At 36.3% G+C, this 24,396-nt stretch overlaps 1 protein-coding gene across 2 annotated transcripts; it reads right to left on the reverse strand.

The window, feature by feature from the left end:
* Positions 1 to 2,129: 2,129 nt before the first annotated feature.
* On the reverse strand, positions 2,130 to 13,506 carry LOC127412501 (coiled-coil-helix-coiled-coil-helix domain-containing protein 1-like). Of its 2 annotated transcripts, XM_051648956.1 has the most exons (4): positions 13,446 to 13,506; positions 13,162 to 13,340; positions 3,441 to 3,559; positions 2,130 to 2,985 (listed from the first exon to the last, which is right to left on the reverse strand). In XM_051648956.1, exons 2-4 carry the CDS (start codon positions 13,298 to 13,300, stop codon positions 2,881 to 2,883), a joined length of 363 nt encoding a protein of 120 aa, XP_051504916.1. In that variant the 5' UTR covers positions 13,301 to 13,340; positions 13,446 to 13,506; the 3' UTR covers positions 2,130 to 2,880. The 2 variants fall into 2 exon arrangements, with proteins under 2 accessions (XP_051504916.1, XP_051504915.1); XM_051648955.1 differs by having other exon boundaries at positions 13,162 to 13,477.
* Between the last annotated feature and the right edge of the window lie 10,890 nt (positions 13,507 to 24,396).

The following is a 24,396-nucleotide window of genomic DNA, read 5'->3' on the forward strand; positions in this document are numbered from 1 at the left end:
ACAAATGCAGTCGATTGAGCTTAAATTGTATTGAACCCGAAATATTCCTTTGACTCATAAATATATATATATATATATATATATATATATATATATATATATATATATATATATATAAATTATAATATTAAAAAAAGGGCTAAAATTGTGTTAACAGTAGGCACTTACAATGGAAGTGAATGGGGCCAATCCATAAACATTCAAATACACACAGTTACAAAATCATAGCCATAAGACGAAAACATTATATGTGTTTGTGATGGAGAGCTTGTGAATCGGTCTCCATCACGGCACTTTAATGTGTCTAAAGGACTTGTTTCTTGTTTTACTCGCAGTTTACAATATTTATTTTGTGCAAATGTTTTATCCATCATATTGTAAATGTTTTAACTCTCATTTTGTTCTTATGTATTTATTCAATTACATTGTATTTAAGAATGAGGAAGTGAAGGTTAATTTTAAGATAATGTTATGTTCCAATTAGTCGTGGCAGGAAAATCATGTATTTAAGCCAGACGCCATTAGAGGGTGGAAAGACAAGGTTGCTAGCACTGCTTAAGCGCAACAGAACTCAGGCCTCTAATGTTTAGGGAGGGGAGTAGGTACTGGCTTTTAGTCCCTAAAACAGGTCTAGATTTTTTTTTTTTTTAATTTAAGTAATCTTGGTTTTAAACACTTATTTGCACATTTTGCACCTCCTCCCTTTTAAGTAAACGAAGGATTAGTCAAAATCATTTTTTTGTGGTTATCAACATTATGCCACAGATGCTGTCAACTTGAGTTTAACTTGGTTTGAAGCTGGGACATTTCTTTTAACTTTTCAAACTGCTTTTGCAAAAAATAATTCTTTAGAAAAATCTTGTAAAATGGCAGGATTACAAAAGTGAGCACTATTTTGAAGCATGCTTTCATATTCAGTGCCACATATCAGAAAACACCTTTGTGGTCACATGGCAAATGTAAAACAAAGTGTCAAAGGAGCTCATGAAAAATCCCCAACATGACTCAGAGGGCATGTGTTGATAAGGTGGACAAAATTAGCCATCAGGACAAAGCAAACTTGTTGCTTGTTTAATGAAGATGAAATCAGGTGTAGATATGTCTCGAGTTTTATAAATATGTTAAATGCAAGAGCATCCGTGCACAGGTGATTGAGCTCACCTGGTCTTGTATTATTCACCCGTGTACACAGGCACTTGAGTAAACCACATTCCACATTGTTCACCGTTCATTCAGCTCCATTTAAGGATACCAATGACTGAATACGCATCATCACTCACTCATAATTTGATATAAGATCAAAGGCTCATTTTAACCCCAACATAATTAAACATGTTATGCACATGATTAAGATGTGCTTGAATTCATTTTCATCTTCAGGATCAGTTTACTTTACTTTTTAAGAGGAATAACACTTATTCTGATAGGATCTTGCTAAAGAGGGGGATTTGCTCGTCCTGGCACAGTGATGAAGATTTGGTTAAGATTACATCATAACTAAGTTTAAAATTAAAAACTTTTGCACATTTATTCAAAACAGCTGTTTTCTTTACTTATCATTATTGTAGCTCAAAGATAATTTCATCAGGATTCAAAGCCCTGAAAAAACTAAACTAATGATAATAGTGTAGGTTTCTCTAATCTGATCCCTAATGGTGTGGCTGATTTGCTTGGCATTTGTCCACACTTTCTTATGGGGGTGTAAATCTGGTTTTAAGTTTAAAACTGAGATCTGATTGGCTTACTAGATGTAAAATTAAAAGGCTCCTAAATATAACAGGTTGATATCAGCAGTCATCTTACAATCTGAGTCATATACATGGTAACACCATTCTGCTGAACTGGAGATATTTTAGTCAGTCCAGATAAAGTGTTTTTGGTAGTTCAGTGTTGCTTGATTCATTTTTTTAAATGTGTCCTTTTTGTTCAACAGTAGCTAAATGTAGAATGCCTTGATTGCATAGGGTTTAGACTTACAACAGACGGCATTTCCTAGACACATTAATTTGCAGACAACTGTAGATAAACAGCCTAAGGAAATTGTGGGCAGCATTATCACAGGATGAAAGCCTTAACAGAATAAAGCCAGTCCAAGGCCACAAAGTTAAACAAGGTTTTAGACAACAAAAAACCTGGAAAATATCCTTTTAATCTCTCTGTACCAGATATATGAACACATAGTTAGTAAGTTAATATGTTTAATAAGAGTTATTTAGATTTATTCCAGTCATTATCGTACAGTTCTCATGGCCAAAACTGATACACTTTGTCCTGGGATGTAACATGACCCAGCACTGCGTAGTTCTCCCTTGATCTCCATTTTCTGATAACTGAATATGGCTGGGACAAATTATACTGCTGGACAGAGCATGACACAGGAAGAGAATTTAGTCACAGCTCAATAATGCATGGGAAATATAGAAACACCAACACAATCAAATGAATAACATCTAGATTAACTGAGGAAATGATGTTGGTACATACAGATATTACTAATAATATTTCCAAAAACTGCCACACAAATTACAGGCTCTCAAAAAGGATTAAGAGTGTGAAGTATTTGGATTTGGGGTTGACCAGTGATCCTTCCTTTGCACTGTTATGGAATGACCTATTGGAGTGTAGCTAGTAAAATCTAGTAATCAACAAAAGTGCATTTACAGCCTTGTGAATGCAGCTCATTTGCTTTGTGGTCATCTGCTGATGTGGTTGTGACAAACTGCATTTGGCAGAGTCTGAGTTTTGTTAACAACGTTTTTTGCCTGCTCAATTTCACTGCTGCTTTTTAGAAAACCTTTCCACACCCTGTTCTCATCAGTTTGCTAGTCCACTCACTCCCAGTCATACACTAAATTTTTTGACCAAGCTATGTCTGTAATCCTAGATCTCACTGTCCAGGTTGGGATATCGCTTCAATAAGTTTGTGGCTTCCTTTGGCAAAAGTCGACCTTGACCTCCCTGCTTTCCTTTGGCCTTGTTCTGCATCTGTAAGAAGTAACATTAGGAAACAATGTTAGTTATGTTGAAGAACTATGACATGTATTTTTACATCTAGACAAGACATTTTTATTTTCTATACCTTAAGGAGTAATGTCTAAAAATAAGTTTAAAAATATGATCTACTGCACTGGATCTAAATCAAGGGCACTTGTTTTAAAAAAGCCATTCCAACCAACAACAGAAAAAGGAGGTAAAAAAGGACTAACTGTCTAACAGGAAACAGCACTGCTGAATGGGAAGTGTGTTTGTTATGACTTCGCCATAACCATGAAACAGAAAACAAAATTTAGCTAGTCATTCTTCCTAATTACCCATTCCCATGTAGTCTTCAAAAACATGTTTAATTAAGAACATTAAATCGCTGCCCCATTTGAACTGCAAATCAGTGCGGTGGGTTACTGAGGATTTCCTGACAACCATGAGTTGCATGCCTGTAGTACCTGGGTCTTTTCTACACATGCGTAGAAAGTTGAGACTTCTTTAGAGCAGACTGTGTTGTTAAAGTCGTTCTGTTTCCAGCAAGCCATCAGTAATGACATCTCCGTGACACAGGTGGCCTCTGTAACAAAGAGTTTGTATCACAATATAAAGCTCTTTCAAACAATGCATTAGAATAAGGCCCAATTGCAAGAAACCCCTTGAAGTTAAGAAAACTCTTAATTATAATTGTAAGTGTATTGTCATAAAGGGTTTTCTTAACATAAGGGGTTTCTTGCAACTGGGCTGCAGCTCTTTGATGTTTCCTAAAATTTTATTTATAAATAAAATTTTTATTATTAAAATTTTTTATTGATTCCAAGACAGACAAAAATAAATGTAACCACACAAATAGAAATACATAAGTACATAAAAAAAAAGACAAATTTCAACATATAGAAAAAAAAAAAAAAAAAAAAAAAAATGTCTCCCTCCACTGCCCCACACTAGGACCTCTCCAAATGAGACAAATAACTGCCCCATTTTCTGCCATACCTCGACTGGTTCCCCAGCCGTCTGGAAGTCATCTCCTCGAAAGCTGCCACTTTACCCAACTTGGTGCACCACTCACGAAATGAGGGTGCATCAGTTGACTTCCAACCCCTAAGGATTAGCTGTCTGCCAATCATCATGCTGGTTAGGACCCAGCTTTTCATATATGTATCTCCTATATTCAGGACCCCTCCATCACCCAAAATACAAAGTCTGGGGCAAAATGAAAACTGAGTGTCCAGTACGTCACACACAAAACGCTGGATCCTCAACCAAAATTCCTGAATCTTAATACAACCCCAAAAAACATGGGTTGTGTCCCCGTCTTCTGACTGGCATTGCCAACAGGTGGGTGAGTCTTTAAGGCCAAGCCTATACAATCTAGAAGGGGTCCAGTGGAACCGATGCAAAATCTTAAATTGCATCAGACGGATCCTTGCATCTCTAGATGCAGACCTGATGCTTTTTAGGATCCTAGCCCACTCTCCCTCATCCAATACCAAGTTTAAATCTTTCTCCCATAATCTCTTGAGAGAAGACGAAGCTCCATCCCCCAGACTCTGAATTAACAGGGAGTAATACACAGAAGCTTCATGACCTTTCCCATAAGCAGTAATCACCATTTCTAAAGTATCTGCCGCTTTGGGGGGGTGTACACCACTCCCAAAAACAGTACAGTGCAGGTGGTGCAGCTGTAAAAACCTAAAGAACTGGGATCTAGGAATCCTTAAAATATTGAACCAAATTATCAAAAGATCTCAGTACTCCACTCTCATATAGGTCACCGAGTGTAGCAACCCCCCTCCCAATCCACTCTGACCAACAGAAAGGGGACTTATTAATATGTAATTTAGGGTTCAGCCATATGCTTGAGGCAACATTTAAATAAATGTCTGAATTAAACACTCTGGACACTTTAGGCCAAACCACATGCAAATGCGAGATAACGGGGTGTGACTTAACTTCTACGGTTAGTTTGATCGAAAGGCTTTGCAATGGCGAAATAGGGGCAAGAACTTCTTGTTCAATAAGAAACCAGGGAGGGGCTCTCTCAGGTGGAAGCGACCAATGAGCCAAATGTCTGAGACCGAATGCATAATAATAAAACAAAATCTTGGGTAGGCCTAACCCACCTTTGTCAATCGGCCTATGTAACTTATTGAAATTTAACCAGGCACGCTTACCATTCCAAATGAAGGACTTCGCTATGCTATCAAATTGCTTGAAATAAGAGAGGGGGACATCTATAGGGAGAGATTGTAACAGGTAATACAATTCATTTTAATTACATTAACCTTCCCAATCATCGATAAGTGTAATGAAGCCCACCTGTCTACATCATTCGAAAACCTTTTTATTAAGTGATCAAAATGAACTCTGACTAAATCAGACAAGTTTGCTGGGAATAAAATTCCCAAATACTTAATGCCCTGTTTGGGCCACTGGAAGGCGCCCGGCTGGAAGGCCGTTACTGGACAGTATACTATCAAAGCCAAAGCTTCCGATTTAGACCAATTGCTTTGTATCCTGAGAACTTGGAAAAGGAATTAATAATTCTGTGGAGGCAAGGCACTGATCTAGTGGGGTCGGAGACGAATAATAAAATATCATCTGCGTAAAGCAGAAGCTTATGCGCCACACCTCCCGCAATCACCCCTGGAAAATCATCCTCCTTTCTTATTGCGGCTCCTAATGGTTCCAGGGCAAGACAGAACAATAATGGAGAAAGAGGGCAACCCTGCCGAGTGCCCCTATTCAGAGTAAAATAATCTGAAATTAATAAATTTTTGTACCGCTGCTACAGGGTGTTTATAAAGTAACTTAATCCAACCAATAAATGTACTCCCGAACCCATACATTTCCAAAATCTTAAAAAGATATTCCCATTCTACCATATCAAACACCTTTTCAGCATCAAGTGAGATGGCAGCGACCGGAGACTGATCATTCACTACTGACCACATGATATCGATGAGACGCCTGATGTTATCAGAAGAGGTGCATCCCAAATAAACCCCACCTGATCTATATGTATAAAAGATGTCATAACCTTACTTAATCGGTTAGCCAAAATTTTTGACAAAATTTTGACATCTAGTTGGATCAGGGAAATTGGACGGTAACTTTTACACTCGCTTGGATCTTTGTCTTTTTTAAGAATCAGACTGATCCGGGCTTGTGTCATGGTTGGAGGAAGCTTTCCATTCTTTAATGATTCCATATAAACTTCTAACAAAAGTGGAGCCAGTTCTGTAGCATAGGATCTAAAAAATTCTGCGGCAAAACCATCTGGCCCCGGAGCCCTGCCAGTAGGTAGGGACTTAACTACCTCGTCAAGCTCCTCCAAGCTTATCTCAGAATCAAGAGCGTTTTTTTGCTCAGTCTTCAGTTTAGGAAGATCTAATGGTTCCACAAAGTTTCTAATACCTTCATCAGTAGACGAAGACGTGGAACTATAAAGATCAAGATAGAATTCTTTAAAGGCATTATTAATATCAATGGCTGAGGTAAAAATTTCACCACCAGCATATTTCACTGAGGGAATGGTAGAAAAAGACTCTCTCTGCTTTATATATCTAGCCTAAAGCTTCCCTGCTTTGTTCCCCGACTCAAAGTATGACTGTCTTGCCCTGAATAACCAAAACTCCACTTTCCGCGACAAAATAGTATTATACCTATATTTCAATCAGTTCAATTCTCTGAGGCCATCAGATGACATACGGTGCTTCAGCTCTGCCTCTGCACTTTTAATATTTCCTTCCAACTCCATGAGTTCTTGTGCTTTGGATTTTTTGATGAATGAGGCATACTGTATGATCCGACCCCTAAGAACCGCCTTCAGTGCCTCCCAAGCCATGCCTACAGAGGATACCGAGGACCAGTTGGTCTCCATATAAACACTGATTTCAGTCTTTAACATTTGTTGGAAATCAGGATTTTGCAAAAGGGATACATTAAAGTGGCAACTATATCATTTCTTTTTCTCTATATGTGGCACCACCTCTAAACTCACCAGGGCGTGATCAGAGACTAAAATGTTTCCAATTGAGCAATCAACAACAGATGAAATGAGGGATTTGGATATCAAAAAAAAAAAAAAAAAAAAAAAGAATAAATATAATAAATCTTATGGACTGATGAAAAAAAAATGTATAGTCTCTACCAGATGGGTTCAAAAGTCTCCAAATATCTGTAAGACCAAGATTTTTACACATCCTGTGAAGCGTCAATGTTGCTCTAGGGGGCTTGCACACTTTTACTTCACTATGATTAAGGACTTAGTCCATCAAAACATTAAAGTCTCCTCCCAAAATTATATCATTAGGGGTGCCAGCGGCTTGCAACATCCCTTCAAGATCTATAAAAAAGCCCTGATCATCAGTTAGGTGCGTAAATATTAGCCAAAATCAGACTTTGCCCCTGAATTTCTGCTAAAACAATAATAACTCTTCCTAATTTATCATTAAACTGTTTGAGAAATTTGAATTGTAAACGTTTATATTATACCAATATAATGACTCCCTTGCTCTTACTTGAGCCAAAACTAAAGAAAACATGTCCACCTCATATCTTCCCAAATTTTTCAGCTTCCTGCGGGGAAAGATGCGTTTCTTGAAGAAAGACTATATCATATTTCTTACCTTTAAGAAAAGAAATAACCTTCCTTCTTTTTATGGGGTGCCCCAACCCATTCACATTCCATGTGGAGAGAGACAATCCACTCATATTAACATTTGACATTTTGATATAGTAGAAAAAATAAATTGTGTGCCAAAAACAAAATTATGAAGACCACATTTCAACATTGATGCAACAATAAAACCCCGAACTTCCCCCCGAACAAAACAAACAGAAAAAACAATCAAGGAGTCAATGTACGCCTACGAGAGTCCCCGCAACAACTTTGCCATCGGATTGCTCAATTTTGCCTCACAAATTTGTAAGGCAAAATTACATAACATCAAATATTTTGTAAAAGAAACCCCAGCCAATAGGCAGAATAAACACAAAGAACGTGTAGACTCATTCACAGAACTGTCTCAAAGGTGTGTTACTTCACAAAACAAATTCCAACCGATATAAAGCCGTTCAGTTTCCTCGGTCAGACAAACGAATCTTCAGTGAGCCAGCTAATGAGTGCAGCAGATGAAGTAATCATTCCAATGTCTCACAAAAATACTCCAGCCAACAGGAGGCATAAGCACAAGGGACTGACAGATTCATCCATAACTGTCCCGAAGTAATGTTATTTAACAAAACATGCTCCAACCGCTAGGCGGAACCAGCACAAAAGGAAACGAAACACGCATCCCGGTTCCTCGGATAGTCAAGAGTCAATTCACTCGGAGGCCGCATAAAAGTATATCCCAAGATTTACACAGTCCGCCAACTTTATAAAAGACATCCTTTGTGTGGGCATGTAGATATTTTGCGGTCATCCGTTCATTGTAGAAGTGATCTTCTGTCAATGCAAAAGTTTCTTTAAGGAAAAGTGTTAATCCACAAAAAAAAAAAAAAAAAAAAAAAAAAAAAAACTCCAACCACTCGGCGGAGCCAATGCAAAAGGAAACAAAAATGGCGCACAGGTTCCTCCGAAAGCCATAGAATGTACAGTGAGTCAATCCACTCACAAGAAAAACACCCAATTGTTATTCACCCATTGTTTCAATAAAAGACATTGCCTGATTGGCACATGTAAATACTTTGCTGCCGTCCTTGGTGTTTATTCTCAGTCTGGCTGGAAACATCAGAGCAAAAGTGATCTTTCGCTGATGTAAGAGTTTCTTGCATTCCCAAAACCGATCGCGTTTCTCTTGTCGAGTTTGCAAAGTCCGAGAACAAGAAAATATTGTAATTCTTCCAAGAAAGCTTTCCTTTGCTCCTCGCCTGACTCAACACGAGATCTTTATCGGATGATCTAAAAAATTTGGCCAGAGTTAATCAGGGCTTCCCTCCCTCAGCAGATCTGTGAGCTCGCTCGATTTCCAGCTTGTGGCCTGTTATGTCGAGCAGACTCGGGAAAAGCTCCTCTAGGAATTTCACCATATTTCTACCCTCCTCATGTTCAGGAATTCTAACAATTCGAATGTTATTCCTGCGGCTTCTATTCTCAAGATCTTCAAGCTTTTCAAGAACACGTTCCAAATCAACTTTGGTTGCGGGCAGATTAGCGGCTAATTCCCTCTCTGATGACTCCAAAAAACTGATTCGCTTTTCAACATCTGTCACTCATGACTAGCTCAGAGAATTTTTTTTTCCATCACCGTAAGCAATCGACGTATTACAGCGAGATCCTCCGAGTCCGCAAGTACCTTCGTCAACATCACCGACATGTTGGACAGTTGACGCTGGATTCCTTCTCCCACCTCGCCATCCAAATCGAGTCTTTTAATGTCTCCAGAGCCAGAGGATTTTGACTTCTTTGCCATGCTTACCTCAAACAGTAAATGTGTAACTAGGTGTATTGAATTTCACCGGATTATAACATGAAAATAATTTAAAAAAATTAGCAAAGTGCGCAGAGCTGTCTCTCACACATCTGCCCCTCGCATGGTGTCACCCAAGAAAGAGAGAATTTTAATGTATGCACATTATTTTGATATGTGAACTTAAATGCTTTAAAGAAGTAAAATCCATACAATCCAAAATCAACAATAAATAGATTGGTGATAATTCATCTTAAATTTAGATCTGACAAATAATGTTCTGTCCAGAGAGTACATAGTCAACAAATGTGTATTTAAATGGAGATAATTTTCACATATACTCAGGGCTCGAGTAGAGGGTGGATGCGAGGGGATGACATTTTCAAATATGAAAAAGCATCCCCCCAGGTTGATTTGCCCTTCCTAGTGTTCACATGACACTTACGCCACTGATGGCAATGCAAGTTTTCTAAAGTTTCGCGCACTTTCAAAAATGGCCAAGAGAATATTATATATATATATATATATATATATATAAACTCAGCAAAAAAAGAAATGTCCCTTTTTCAGGACACTGTATTTTAAAGATAATTTTGTAAAAATCCAAATAACTTTACAGATCTTTATTGTAAATAGTTTAAACAATGTTTTCCATGCTTGTTCAATGAACCAGAAACAATTAATGAACATGCACCTGTGGAACAGTCGTTAAGACACTAACAGCTTACAGATGGTAGGCAATTAAGGTCACATATAAAAAACATAGATATTATAAAAACGTAGGACATTAAAGAGACCTTTCTACTGACTCTGAAAAACACCAAAAGAAATATGCCTAGGGTCCCTGCTCATCTGCGTGAACATGCCTTAGGCATGCTGCGTGGAGGCATGAGGAATGCAAATGTGGGCAGGGCAATAAGTTGCAATGTCCGTGCTGTAAGACGCCTAAGTGCTACAGGGAGACAGGAAGAACAGCTGATCATCCTCGCAGTGGCAGACCACGTGTAACAACACCTGCACAGGATCGGTACATCCGAATATCACACTTGTGGGACAGGTACAGGATGGCAACAACAACTGCCAGAGTTACACCAGGAACGCACAATCCCTCCATCAGTGCTCAGACTGTCCGCAATAGGCTGAGAGAGGCTGAACTGAGGGCTTGTAGGCCTGTTGTAAGGCTGGTCCTTACCAGACATCACCGGCAACAACATCGACTATGGGAACAAACCCACCTTCTCTGGACCAGACAGGACTGGCAAAAAGTGCTCTTCACTGACGAGTTGCGGTTTTGTCTCACCAGGGGTGATGGTCGGACTCACGTTTATTGTCAAAGGAATGAGCGTTACACCGAGGCCTGTACTCTGGAGCGGGATCGATTTGGATGTGGAGGGTCCATCATGGTCTGGGGCGGTGTGTCACAGCATCATCGGACTAAGCTTGTTGTCATTGCAGGCAATCACAACGCTGTGCGTTACAGGGAAGACTTCCTCCTCCGTCATGTGGTACCCTTCCTGCAGGCTCATCCTGAAATGACCCTCCAGCATGACAATACCACCAGCCATACTGCTCATTCTGTGTGTGATTTCCTGCAAGACAGGAATGTGTGTGTTTTCTGCCATGGCCATCGAAGAGCCCAGATCTCAATCCATTAAGCACGTCTGGGACCTGCTGGATCGGAGGGTGAGGGCTAGGGCCATTCTCCCCAGAAATGTCCAGGAACTTGCAAGTGCCTTGGTGGAAGAGTAAGGTAACATCTCACAGCATGAACTGGCAAATCTGGTGCAGTCCATGAGGAGGAGATGCACTGCAGTACTTAATGCAGCTGGTGGCCACACCAGAGGCGGACTGTTACTTTTGATTTTGACCACCCCTTTGTTCAGGGACACATTATTTCATTTCTGTTAGTCAAATGTCTGTGAAACTTGTTCAGTTTATGTCTTAGTTGTTGAATCTTTTTATGTTCATACAAATATTTACACGTTAAGTTTGCTGAAAATGAAAGCATTTGAAAGCGAGAGGACGTTTCTTTTTTTTGCTGAGTTTACATAATATATATGTTTTTCTTAAAAAAAACAAAAAGAGAGAACAGAACATAAGGTATGTCAAGTTTGCAGTTACAACGTGTACATGTTTTTAACTCAAAAATTTCAGGGTTTCACCCATAAAACGCTTTTGTGTGTAGAACAACTGTTATGCCACTGTTTAAGCATCCTTCATAGAAACAGCCCAAACTTTCTTTACTAGTTCGGTTAGAGTAGAAAAAATGCGTGTCTGCAGTGGGTGAGCGATCTAGAAAAAACCTTTTTCATGATCATAACGTGAATTATTTTCATAAGGTTCATCATAAAATACAATAACAGAGAGTAACAGGTGCATATTATGGCCATGTGTCCTAAGGGTCAATGATGAAGTGATACACATTTTTGTCCAAAACTATTACATTAAAAATACATTAAATAAAATGCAATTCACAAAAAACATTTACTTGAATACACCTCTTCTATGATGAGCATAATTTCAATTTCTGAATTTAATGTCATACTGATATTTCTTCTGTGGCTTAAAAGTGAAAAATGTAATGTGGTGTCCAGAGACACAGCTCATTAAAAGCTGAAATTAATGAAAAAATAAAATAATTTTTTTTTGGCATGACTCGTGCAGAACAATCTTTTATTATTATTTCTTAAAAAAATAAGCAGTGAAACAATTGTGTTTTAAAACATGATTCATATTTAAAAATGCTTTTGTCCACCAAATCAAAGTCGTGGTGTAACCAACATGTAGGTAGTTATTTTGTTGTTTATGTTGACCATAAAATCCATAAAACAGAGCGGACACCTTTAGACCCTCAAGACTGAGCACAACATTTTAAAAAACATCTGATTTTATTTTGATTTTTTTTATGAAAAGGCACATTTTGTTCAGATTATGTAGTGTAACCCTGAGAAAACGTTATATTTTTGAGTAAAATTCCTAACACACATATATACATATATATATATATATATATACCTTGAAAAATTTGTTTGAAAACCTTTAGGAAATTAATGATTAAGTTTATACTCTCATGTATTCAAGGTGCAAAAAAGTACTATTATACTTTTTACTTGATGGTTACACCACATGACAATTTGAAAGTTTTAAATATTTCTATACAAAATGCTTTAATGTTTTTTTAGAAATGTATGAAACACAATTGGACACAAAGATTAGATTTCCGAGAACTTGACACAAGTGTACTTAACTAGATTTTTAAAAAGATTTCTTATTTTAACACCTTGGCCAACCTTATTTGTCATTGACACATAAGGATTAAACAGCCCCCCTCGAAATTTTTTTTTTTTTTTTTTAAACAAATCTACCACTGCGTATACTATACCGCATCAGATAAAATATTATGCATTTTAAAATAAAACGATAATATAAATCAAATTAAAAAAATAAATAAATCCCCGAATAATTACATCCAAAATTTTGCACCCTAAAACCTTTTCCAACCTTTAAAAAACAGAAAGCTCTAGGAACCTGCAGCGCACGTGAGATACATAATATTTACGTATCATCTATTTAATCTTTGTAGAAGGTTGTTATAATAACTCGATCTGTGAAACACCAGTTCATTTAATCGTTAAACCAGTGCACTCTTAACATTTAATGCAATAATATTAGACATTAGAAACCACGTTAAATTAAATTAAAATCACAAGCTTTATTGAAGAACTGGTCAGCATAATAATAGCTGTCACATTAAAGCAGTCCTCACCTCCTTTCCGGAGCCTGCGGTTCGCGACCTCATTTTTCAGCGCCAGAGGTTTGATGGGTCTCAGTACGGGTCTGCCATTCTGCCTGCTCAACAGTTTGGCCACCTTCTCTTGAATCACAGATCCACTTTGCATCGCCATTTTTTAAAGTCACCCCCTGAGACGTTCAAACAAATCCTCACTAAATCCAAGGTGAAAGTGAAAACATGTGTTATAACAATATAGCATTCAGCAATGAATGTCAATTAAATGTCACTGTCATCCACTTCTTGTTAAACGTCCTCACATGCAAGTCGCCATGTTCTGTCGGAAAGCGTTCACAACCTGCTGTCATGGTTACCACTGCTGACACTGTCGTAAAAGTGTCGTTACGGGCAGGGTTGGGCGGAATTCTTAAAGAAAGTATTCTGGGCTGAAAATTAAATACCCTCTCTTAAATGTATTCAGTAATGTATTCCAATGCATCACATAAAAAAGTAACGTATTTAGAATACAAGAATACTTTTAAAATGCATATTTATGAAGGCATACAATTGGCATAATTACGTGTATGATATCTGAACCGCTACATCTCTAAACAGCCAGCTTAGCACAACCTTGATTTCTTTAAATTAGATGTGGAGTTGGACACTGATGTTTGGCAGTTCTGTGGTTCAAGTACAATATCTCATCCACTTTCCAACAAGAAAAAAGCAGCCTGTACCTCGAAGAAAAAAAGAAAAAAAGCCCCTAGCTCTGACATTGTAGCTACCAAGCGGTTGAATGTTTAGATTTATTATTTTTTTTTTTAAAACTATTTTTATTTTATTTTAATCTTCATCGTAATTAGTTGACTGGACTAAAGATTAATACAGTTTGTCACAAAATTGGATACGAAATGCAAATTGACCATATTTTTGAGATGATAACTGAAATCTGTATTTCGGCCTATTATTCTTTGAATTTTCAACATTTTCTATTACTGATTCTTTTATTTTTACATTGATTTTAATTGTCAATTTTAGATTTTTGTTGAATCACTTTATGTGTGTCCCAAACCGCACACTTCTGCACTATTCTACGCCATTTTGTAGTGTTAGTAGTGCGAGTAGTATATTTACACTGAAAATGCAACAAAAAGAAGTGTACTTTAAGTACACGGATGATACACTTTTTCAACCTTCAAAACGGAGTGTGGAATGTTGGACACTTCATGCACACAGCGCATGTGGCTTGCCGTACATAGCAGTTACAATCACGAGAAACAATCTATCATGTGCTCAAATGTAATATTTGTGTAAAAATGTGGTATTGATCCTGATGCACAGCTGACAGTGCGCGGATTAAGACAACAACATTCTGGTGTGGTTGCCAGATATTCAATATCTGAATAATTATAAATGACTAAGACTTTGTATTTTCATTAGCTAGTGTATACCATCAAACATTTTGGTAGCTGTGGTCCATTTAAAAAAATAAAATAATAATAAAATAAAATTAAAAAAAATAAAAATAATAATAATAATAATAATAATAAATATATATATATATATATATATATATATATATATATATATATATATATATATATATATATATATATACACACATCTGCACTGTTCAGAAAATAAAGTTTTTTACTTGATTGACAAGAATATTTTTCTTTTTGCCTTATTTTGTGGTCATTATCCTCCTGAGACCTGAGCTTGACTGCTGTGTGCATTTTCCATAACTAGTAGCACCAAAAAAAATAAAATAAAAATTTTCCTTAATATGTATGGCAACATATGTGGACAGTGGGACTAAGTTGTGAAATTTTAAATAATACCAAGCTATAGAAAGTAAATTTTTTTTAAATTTTTTTTATCAGTTGTTTATTATGTTTCCAGGAGTGTTGATTATTCATGTTTTTGAGATGTTACAGACATTACAACAGAAATTAGCATAAATAATTCTGATTCAAAGTAATGGCCAGCATCATCCAATCACTGCCAACCATGTTCAAATACAATTATACATTATAAATTCTGAATCGATGTATTGATTACCATGGTCCCATGTCTGCCAAACATGTTGGGTGGTCCAAACATCATCTGCAGCCTGAACTTGAACTTTTGCTTTCATCTGAAATTGGATTTTGCAACATTTAAAGAAAGATAGTCTGAATCTGCACATAAGCCTTGTGCAAACTCAAAGATTGGCTCCTGTACCTCTGTAACAAAAACTGGACATGCACTTAATTGTAAACATTATGACTTTAGGTGATGCAGGTTTTCCTTTAAAATTTTACTCAGGACACAGTTACACACTTAGACACAGCAGGATCCTGTGATCCTGTTACCAGGGGGTGCAGTTAGGACTTTTAGGCCCCCTGACAGCTTTGCACTCTGGGCCCTCTGTCTTATCACAACCCATACAAAAAAAGTTTCATTAAAAATGTTTCATTATTAATAAACGTGAACATTCAATAAGAGACACTAAAAACAAATTAGAGTTTGAAAAGTTCATTAAAATATCTTAAAGCATTTAACAGAAATAACTATACAATAAATGAACATATACATTTTTGAATGTTTGATCATGTAATTTTAGTGATTTAGGACTGTTTTAAATGGAAATATTGGATTTGTTTGTTTTAAATGTTGATTTAATTCATCTCTTGAAATATAGGAAGGCAAACAAAACCAGATTTCCATCCAGGGTTGCATTAATTTTTGGCCGAGATCTTGTATTGATGACGGGAGAGTCAAACCACTCCAAAGACTTTCAATGGGGTTAAGGTCAGGACTCTGTGGTGGCCAATTTTAGGTGTGAAAATGATTCATTATGCTCCCTGAACCACTCTTTCACAATTTAAGCTCGGTGAATCTTGGCATTGTTATCCTGGAATATGCCCGTGCCATCAGGAAAGAAAAAATCCATTGACGGGATAACCTGGTCATCCAGAGACTTGTAGAGTGGGCACTATGCATGATGGGTGCATCGCTTCATGCACTTCCCTTCTTACCCTGATGCGCCCATCGCTTTGGAATTGGGTAAATCTGGACCACATTACCTTTTTTTTATTGCTCCACATTCCAATCTTTATGCTCCCTAGCAAATTGAAGTTGTTTTTCCAATTAGCTTCACTAACAAGTGGCATTCTTGTGACCACACAGCTGTTTAGTCCCAGTCCTGTAAGTTGTCGTCGCATTATGCATATGGAAATGCTCTTACTTTCACTATTAAACATAGCGTGAGTTCTACTATCGATTTTTTATGATGCAACTTCACCAAGAGTTTTATTGATCTCTGATCACAATTATTCAAGATTGTTTTCTGACCACGTTTCTTCCGTGTAGCTGATGGTTCACCACTATCCTTCCAGGTTTTAATAATGCACTGGACAGTTCTTAACCAAATTCCAGTGATTTCAACAATCTCCTAAGTTGTTTTCTTTGCTTGATGCAGGCCAACAATTTGCCCCTTCTGAAACACAGTAACATCTTTTTCACGACCATGGGATACGTCTTCCGACATGGTTGTTTTAGAAATGAGAAGCTACACACTGCATCAGTTAGGGTTAAAAGAATTGTTGCCAACTGAAACATATTAACCACTGCAATAATGATCCAATCATAGGCTCTTAAGTAGCTGCTTATTTAAATCCAAATGGTGATTTGTAAAAAAAAAAAAAGTTTTTGGCCAGGCAGTGTAATAAAAAATAAGTAGACTTCTCCTTCCTCTTTTCATAGTTTTAATATGAATCTATAACATTTCAAATCATACCTGTTACTAAGTTGGTGATGCTACAGTAATGGCACACATTATGTTTACTCGTCTTTTCCTCATCAGTGCTGATTAGAATGTTGGGGCAGTCTGGCCTTATGAGATGTTTGACATTCTCCATAGTGCTACAAAGTAGAAAATTATCAGTTTAATTTAGGTTTTGTGGTCTGTGCCACGCTATTAAGTGCCCTACACAATCTAGTCAATGGCTTACAGCTTTTGATATAAACTACTTTAAGGAGGATCCCACACACTAGATCATCTTTTATTATCAAATACGAGCAGTCTTCATTTTAGCTAACCAGTGCGAAGTGGGCATTTATCAGAAAATCATGCAGGATGTGACACTTATTTTACAATTTGCAATACAAATGTGTGTAAAAATACGTTGTTATTCTAATTTATTTCCTGCAGGCCGAAACTCCCCTCTGCACAGAGCCCCACTTGCAGAGACTCTAAATATGTTAAAACATAATCGTGAAGAATCTGTATAGTGTATATCTTCTTTTATCACTAAATTTATTTTCCGTTGTCCACTGCAATTTCTGTAAATTCAATATAGCATTCATTTTTTAAGAGTGATAGATTTTATAGATTGAGGATGAAAGCTTGGCAAAGTCATTCCTTAGTGGATTTGTACTCAGCACACCTGCGTAGCAGGGTTTCTGTGTAAATGTAAATCATTCAAAGAATGGCATTAACTTATGACATTTTAAAACATCCAATAAATATGATGATAAGGGTGTATCTGGTTAGACAAATCTTTCATAGTGCATAAAGCAACATGAGTTGTAATGGACTGTAAGGAATATTTGCAAGGCAAGTCATATTTCTTTATGAAATCTTTTTTTTTTTTTTTGTCAAGTTTTCACCTTTCCTGCACCACAGGTTTGCTGCAGAGTACTAAAGCTGATGAACACCAAGAGTTTCATGCATCCCATTAAATTGCAGCTTGTGGGCTACTCAGATCTGCTCTGGTATTCTGACCATGTCTCTGCCTGTCTGTAACCTTGTGTAAAAGCTTAGTTTTCAGCCAGCTGGAACAATCATAAGCTGAATCTGAATCATAAACATCAAAATCATAAGCTGGCTGTTACAGTTTTTGCACAAGATTAGATTTAGATTTGGAAGTGTTCATGGAATATTTAGGATTATTTGTGACTTAAGTAAATATACCATTTCATAATTACACCAAGGCAAGTTACACATCATGGGCTAAAGGCACTGAAAAATTGTGTGTTTAATTACACAAGACTAAACATTTATAATAAAAGGGATAGTTCACCCAAAAATGAAAATTCTTTCATTTACTCACCCTCATGCCATCCCAGATTTCTTTCTACTGCAGAACACAAACAAAGAATTTTAGAAGAATATTTCAGTTCTGTAGGTCCATACAATGCAAGTGAATGGTGACCAAAACTTTTAAGCTTCAAAAAGCAGATAAAGGCAGCATAAGAGTAATCCACACGACCCCCGTGGTTAAATCCATATCTTCAGAAGCGATATGATAGGTGTGGGTGTGAAACAGACCAATATTTATGTAATTTTATAGTAAAAAACGCGAATCACCAAAAACAAAAGAAGAATCTAAAAGTGAAAGTGGAGATTGATAGTAAAAAATTACTTAAATATTGGTCTGTTTCTCACCCAAACTTATCATATTGCTTTTGAAGACATGGATCTAACCACTAGAGTCTTATGGATTACTTTTATATATATATCATATATCAAACATATATCAAATTGCAGCACAGGGAACGCAAGTCTTGTGCAGAAATGTAAACGAGAATTCAGTCCTATTGTTTAGTGGAGGTTTTTTGTCTGTATTGGTTTTTGATGTGCCAGCAGAAGCTGTTGACATGGACAATACCTAAGAGACAAAGAATGCCCCTCCCTGAACTCTGACCTTCCTTGCGCCTGTTTGCTTGGCTGAACTAAACTCAATGGCATGTACATGGAACGTTTTTCCAAGGATTTTTGTCTTTTCTGTCTTCTCTGAAATTCACAATTATAAATCATTCCCTGAGACAATTTATTTCAAGCTTCATTCAACAAGCTTGACAAAGCCGCTTCTTTCTCTTAGAACTAGGCCTGGGCTATTGGACTATGGACACACTGATACAAGTTGCTTTTGTATTAGGACTTCATTGTCATTTGCTCTCTCAGTGGTAATATCAGGAAAGTCTCTCCTCCAATTTTTTTGCTTTAAGAAAAAACCTGGGGAGTTTATTTTTTCTAAATGCAGACTTTGAAAGTATATTTTTATGCCAGTAACTACTTTTTGAGAAGTCTGAACTGATCTGAATACCTCAATGTACAGTGGTGGCCCATAAGAAACTAAGAAGAACATTTATGACAACATGAATAAATGAAATGTTACTTTAATTCTGCTCACCTGTTGCTTGCACAGATTTGGTCTTTTCCCACTATAATTCATAATTTAACAATAGCTTCATAAATTTTACAAACCAAAAAGTTTTGTACTTTCTCTGCTTTTTGCCAATAATTCAATTTAACAAATTTTCCCTCTCACATAGGTAGCCATGTTTTCCTACTTCCCTCTCAGTTTTCTTTCTAAAAGTCTTAGTTGCATGCCAAGCTGTGCTTACCCAATGGATTGCACACACTGCACAAACATACCAGACCAACTAGAGGTCATGACATTTCCCTCCCTCATTGTTTCACTGGGTTACAAAGTGTTTGTGAACCTTCCTTCCTGCTCTGTAAGGTGACCCTATAAGAATGCAGCTATATTTCCTTTGAGACACTTTTCCTCACATGATCCTTACAAAATTTAGCATCTTGATTGTAATTGGTTTATTTAAGCCTATGAACCAATGAGTTCAAAATATACATGGAGCACAATGAAGCAAGGGTGTAGGTTTGGTTTAAAAGTTGGTAGGGACATATTGCAAGGAGGACATTATTAAAATATGTTGATATTAAGAATACGAGAAAGTATCTGTCATGTGTATTTTGTTGATTCCTGTCTTTTATTTTGAAAAGTTTAGTTCCTGTTCCCTTGTCATGTGATTTCAAGTTTCCCCTCCATGTTCGTGTGTCATGTTTTCATTGGTTTATTGTTTAATTATCTCGTTAGAGTTCTGTTTGTTCATTGGTTTATGTTCTCCCATGTCTTGTATTTAAGCCCTCATGTTTTCATTGTCCCTTGTTAAGTATTGAATGAATGTGGATGTGTTTTGTGCAATATAGTTAAGTCAAGTTGTTTATGTTTTGTACTCATGTTTGGTTAACTGCACCTTGTAAATAAACTGCACTTGGATTCTCTTCAATTCATCATCATTGCCAGCAGCCACCAGCAACATTACAGTATCTATAGGCACAATATTTCCTCATATAACAAGTTCCATTTTCTATTCTTCTGTCCTACCATATTAAATATCAGCCTGTATTTTACTAGCACTATTTTGATCATGAAGGTCTAGTTTTCTTTCCTGTATTTTATAGACAAAACATGCTTTTCCTATCTACCCAGATGTTCTTCATATATGTGCAAAATAAAACATGTATGGACTAAATGTATGCTATACAGGGTTGGGAGGGTTACTTTTGAAATGTATTCCACTACAGATTACAGAATACATTCTGTAATTTGTAATGTATTCCGTTAGATTACTCAAGGTCAGTAAGGTATTCTAAGTACTTTGGATTACTTCTTCAGCACTGGTAGATTTTTTTCACTTGTTTTGACTATAAAAACTCTGCCAGTACATTAAGACAAAATACACGTTAAAAATACATTCTCTGAAAAACCTAAATATCTTATGCAGTGTTGTTTCTAAAACAATATGAATCAAATTGATCTTGTTTTAAGGATTTTTAAACATTTTAACAGGAAAACAATACAAAAATGATCAAGAATACGATTTTTGCCCTAATATCAAAGGTCTTACTAGAAAAAAAGAAATTATGATCCAATGTGAATTTTCTTGATAAATAAATATGATCATACCTGGTAACACGTGCATGTAAAATGGCTAGAAATAGCATTTTAGCTTAGCGTAAAGCTGACAATTTACACAAGGTTTATTTATATTTCTTCTGCTCCAAACTTACTTCAAACTTACTTCTCTGTCTGCTCGTATGAATGTAACACATCATAAGAAAGTGTTTCACCCCTGTGCAAATGCACTTTGGATCGCATCATTTATATGTATAAATGTTTTCCGTCTGAAAGGACTAAATATTAAATGAAACAAATGACAATTAAATGCAAAGTAATCTCTTCAGTAATCAAAATACTTTTTGAATGTAACTGTATTCTAATTACCAATGATTTAAATTGTAACTGTAGTGGAATACAGTTACATATATTTTGTATTTTAAATACGTAATTCTGTTACATGTATTCCGTTACTCCCCAACCCTGGCTATATATTGTGTGCATAAAATATGAAATATTAGTTAAAAATGCAAACATCCTTGTGCTGACATAGACCAACTGATTTTGCCGAGCTGCTTGCTCGACTCTCACACACGCCTATTTCATCATAGAAACACACACATACTAGACGCATGTCTAATATTTACTGCTCCCTGTATCTTTATAAACTTACGGATGAATGCATTAAAATCAAAAAATGTATACATCGTGCAGCCCCACTGGCCACCACTAAATTCTTAATTTGGGATGACAATCAGTTGTCTGTGCAGTTAGCATTTTAAAATCCTGCTCCTCTAATCCACCCCATTACCTGGCATAGTCACTCAAATTCAAAGGTGTATTCCTCAAGAAGACCCTCACTGCATGCTAAAGCAGAATCTTCCAATGGGTCGCATACAAAACTCAGGACGTTTTTTTTTTTTTTTACTTTTCTTAGATAGGAAACATTTGTACATGAAAAGTATGCTTGTTTAAACCTATTAGTTTAAAGGATTGGACCTAAGATACAAATGGAACGGAAGCTGTAGATGCCAAGACGGTGTATTCCTGGTCATGGATAGTGTATTCAGAGGATGATATGAAAAAGAATAACTAAGTTTAATGTTTCCATGAAGCTATAAGTTTCTTGTGTTTTATTCAATTACATATAATCCCCCATTCTAATTTTAGAATGCATTTAATGGTTGTCAGTGTTTGTGTAATACATTGAAAGGCATGATGTGGAGAAAGAATAGAAGGCTTAATGTAATATCATTAAACCCTGTATAACTTTCAGTCAGGGGAAAAGGAATTAACACTGACTTTGAGGCTTTATGAGAGCTTAATGAAGCTAAGTTAAGTAATAATTTTCTGCTTCATAGAAATGTAATTTAAAAACGGCTTGACCTCTTTGTAATAGTTTACTAAATACAGTATGTCTGATATGTCTTGCTTTTTTTTCTTTTTTTTTTTTAATTAAAAAAATTATTATTGTGCCAGATTCAAGCAGTATGCCCTTGGTTGTTTCTTTTACAGCATATCAGCTGATTTCATTTGTTTCTTATCTCTCATTTGAATAAAATTGATCTAATATGGTCTCCTCATTATGCAGTGTATTATCTTTTATTTGCAGTGTTGGCTCTGTTATGATAAAAGGGAGTGTTTTAGAGAAGTCCCTGAGGAGAGTAGGAGCCACCAGATTGTATAAGGAAGATGAATTTTTGATGAGATGTCATGGTGGAGATGCTTTTTTCAGATGGTACAAGATGTAGTGCGGACAGACTTGGGAGTTCTCACTGCTGGCCCCCTGTAGTACAACCATGACTCCCCAACTGTCAAACAGAGAAATGTCAGTGGGAGACCATTTAGAGGCTCAGAGACATTATTCAAACACACATATACACTTGCTCATTGGTACACAACTTCGAATAATCTAAAGTGAGTGCTGCTGTATTGGAAATCACACATTAATACATACTGAATGTTATATCTAAAATTCTTGTTTTACTCCAATACACTCCCTAAAGAGAACACAATAACAAAATATCTACCAGTGGTAAACAGGACTGTTTTTCATCTCATTCAGTACCAAAATAATTTCTTGTATGGCCCCTATATTATTCATCTTTTTATTATTTATTAATATGTTTAACAAATGTAATTTTTAATTAATTAAATTAAGGGTTTTACTATACCTGTATGACGTTTTTATTTCTTTTCAGAAGAAATTCTGAAGATAGTTGCTACTTTTTCACTTCAACGGAAGTGAATAGGGACTGATACTGTCAGTCCCTAACATTCTGCATAACATCTAATTTTGTTTTCCACAGAGAAAAAGAAATTCATATGGGTTTGGAACAACATAAAGGTGAGTAAATGATGACAGAATTGTCACTTTTTGGGTGAACTATCCCTTTAATATCACAAGGGTACAGTAGACAGACATCATCAAAAAAAATATCAGGGTTCAAGGCTGAAAGAAATTGAAGGTTTGTCCATAGGGAATATGTGGAAATGACAAAAGTGTATGTGTGGGTGAGAGAGAGAGAGAGAGAGAGAGAGAGAGAGAGAGAGAGAGAGAGAGAGAGAGAGAGAGAGAAACACAGAAAAAGAAATGAGAAGAGGCACAGTCTGGTCTCTGGGAGGACTGTCTGGAATTGTAAATTGATTAATGCAAGGCAGATCCATTAGCTAATGAAGTCTGTCTGGTCAACAGCGCATTCTGTTGTGCAATTACTTCACCTCTGTCTTGCTTCATTTGACTTTGTTCCTCTGCATTATTGCTGGGCTGTTCCATCATTTATTGGTAGTATTTATTTGTTTTAATGTATAATTTAATTATTGCTATTGGATAGTATTATGGCCATTGTTCTTTAATGGCTGTCCTATAAGACGTTAATCTAAATTCCAGCTTGCTTTCATACTTGGCTGTTTGAAGAGACAGCTAATGTACTATTCCAGATTGACATCAGTTTTAACAGGTTAGTCTTGCCACCATGCCCATACAGTAAATGTGACTAATATTCCTGTGAAATTCCATATATAGTAAATACCAAACATCTTTAGGAATGAATCCTGCAGAATAATAAGAGAGTTTCATTAATTCAGTGTTTGCCTTATTTGTGCTCCCCACATGATCTGATCATTTTAATTACTTTAACCATGATGATAGTCTGGTGGTTAACTTAAGTGTTGTCATAAGAGTTCAGTTTGCTTATATTTGATAGAGGAAACATTCTTTGTCTGTTTCTTCTGACTTCAGTGACATCTTATCCTATAAGCAGAATGTTCTTGAAATGTTTACTTGTGCTTCTTAATGTGTATAAATTGCTAGATACATTTTATTTGGATTAAAATGATAAGAGATGTGAGTTGGCCAACACAGGTGAAACAACACAAAAAACTGAATGCATACTCATCAGTTTGGGTCATAATGGATGTAAATAGTGTGACATTTGACTTTTTACCCGAACCCTCGATCTTCTGAGATTTCATAGCAGGATAGGCCTCAGTAAGATTTTCAATAAACCTTTGTTAAAGCAGATGTAAGCCCCCTTATTGTTTTCTGCTGTCATGTTTTGTCTGAGTTTCAAATCACTCACTG

This window comes from Myxocyprinus asiaticus, chromosome 21 (assembly GCF_019703515.2).
Source record: "Myxocyprinus asiaticus isolate MX2 ecotype Aquarium Trade chromosome 21, UBuf_Myxa_2, whole genome shotgun sequence".
Lineage (NCBI taxonomy): Eukaryota > Metazoa > Chordata > Actinopteri > Cypriniformes > Catostomidae > Myxocyprinus > Myxocyprinus asiaticus.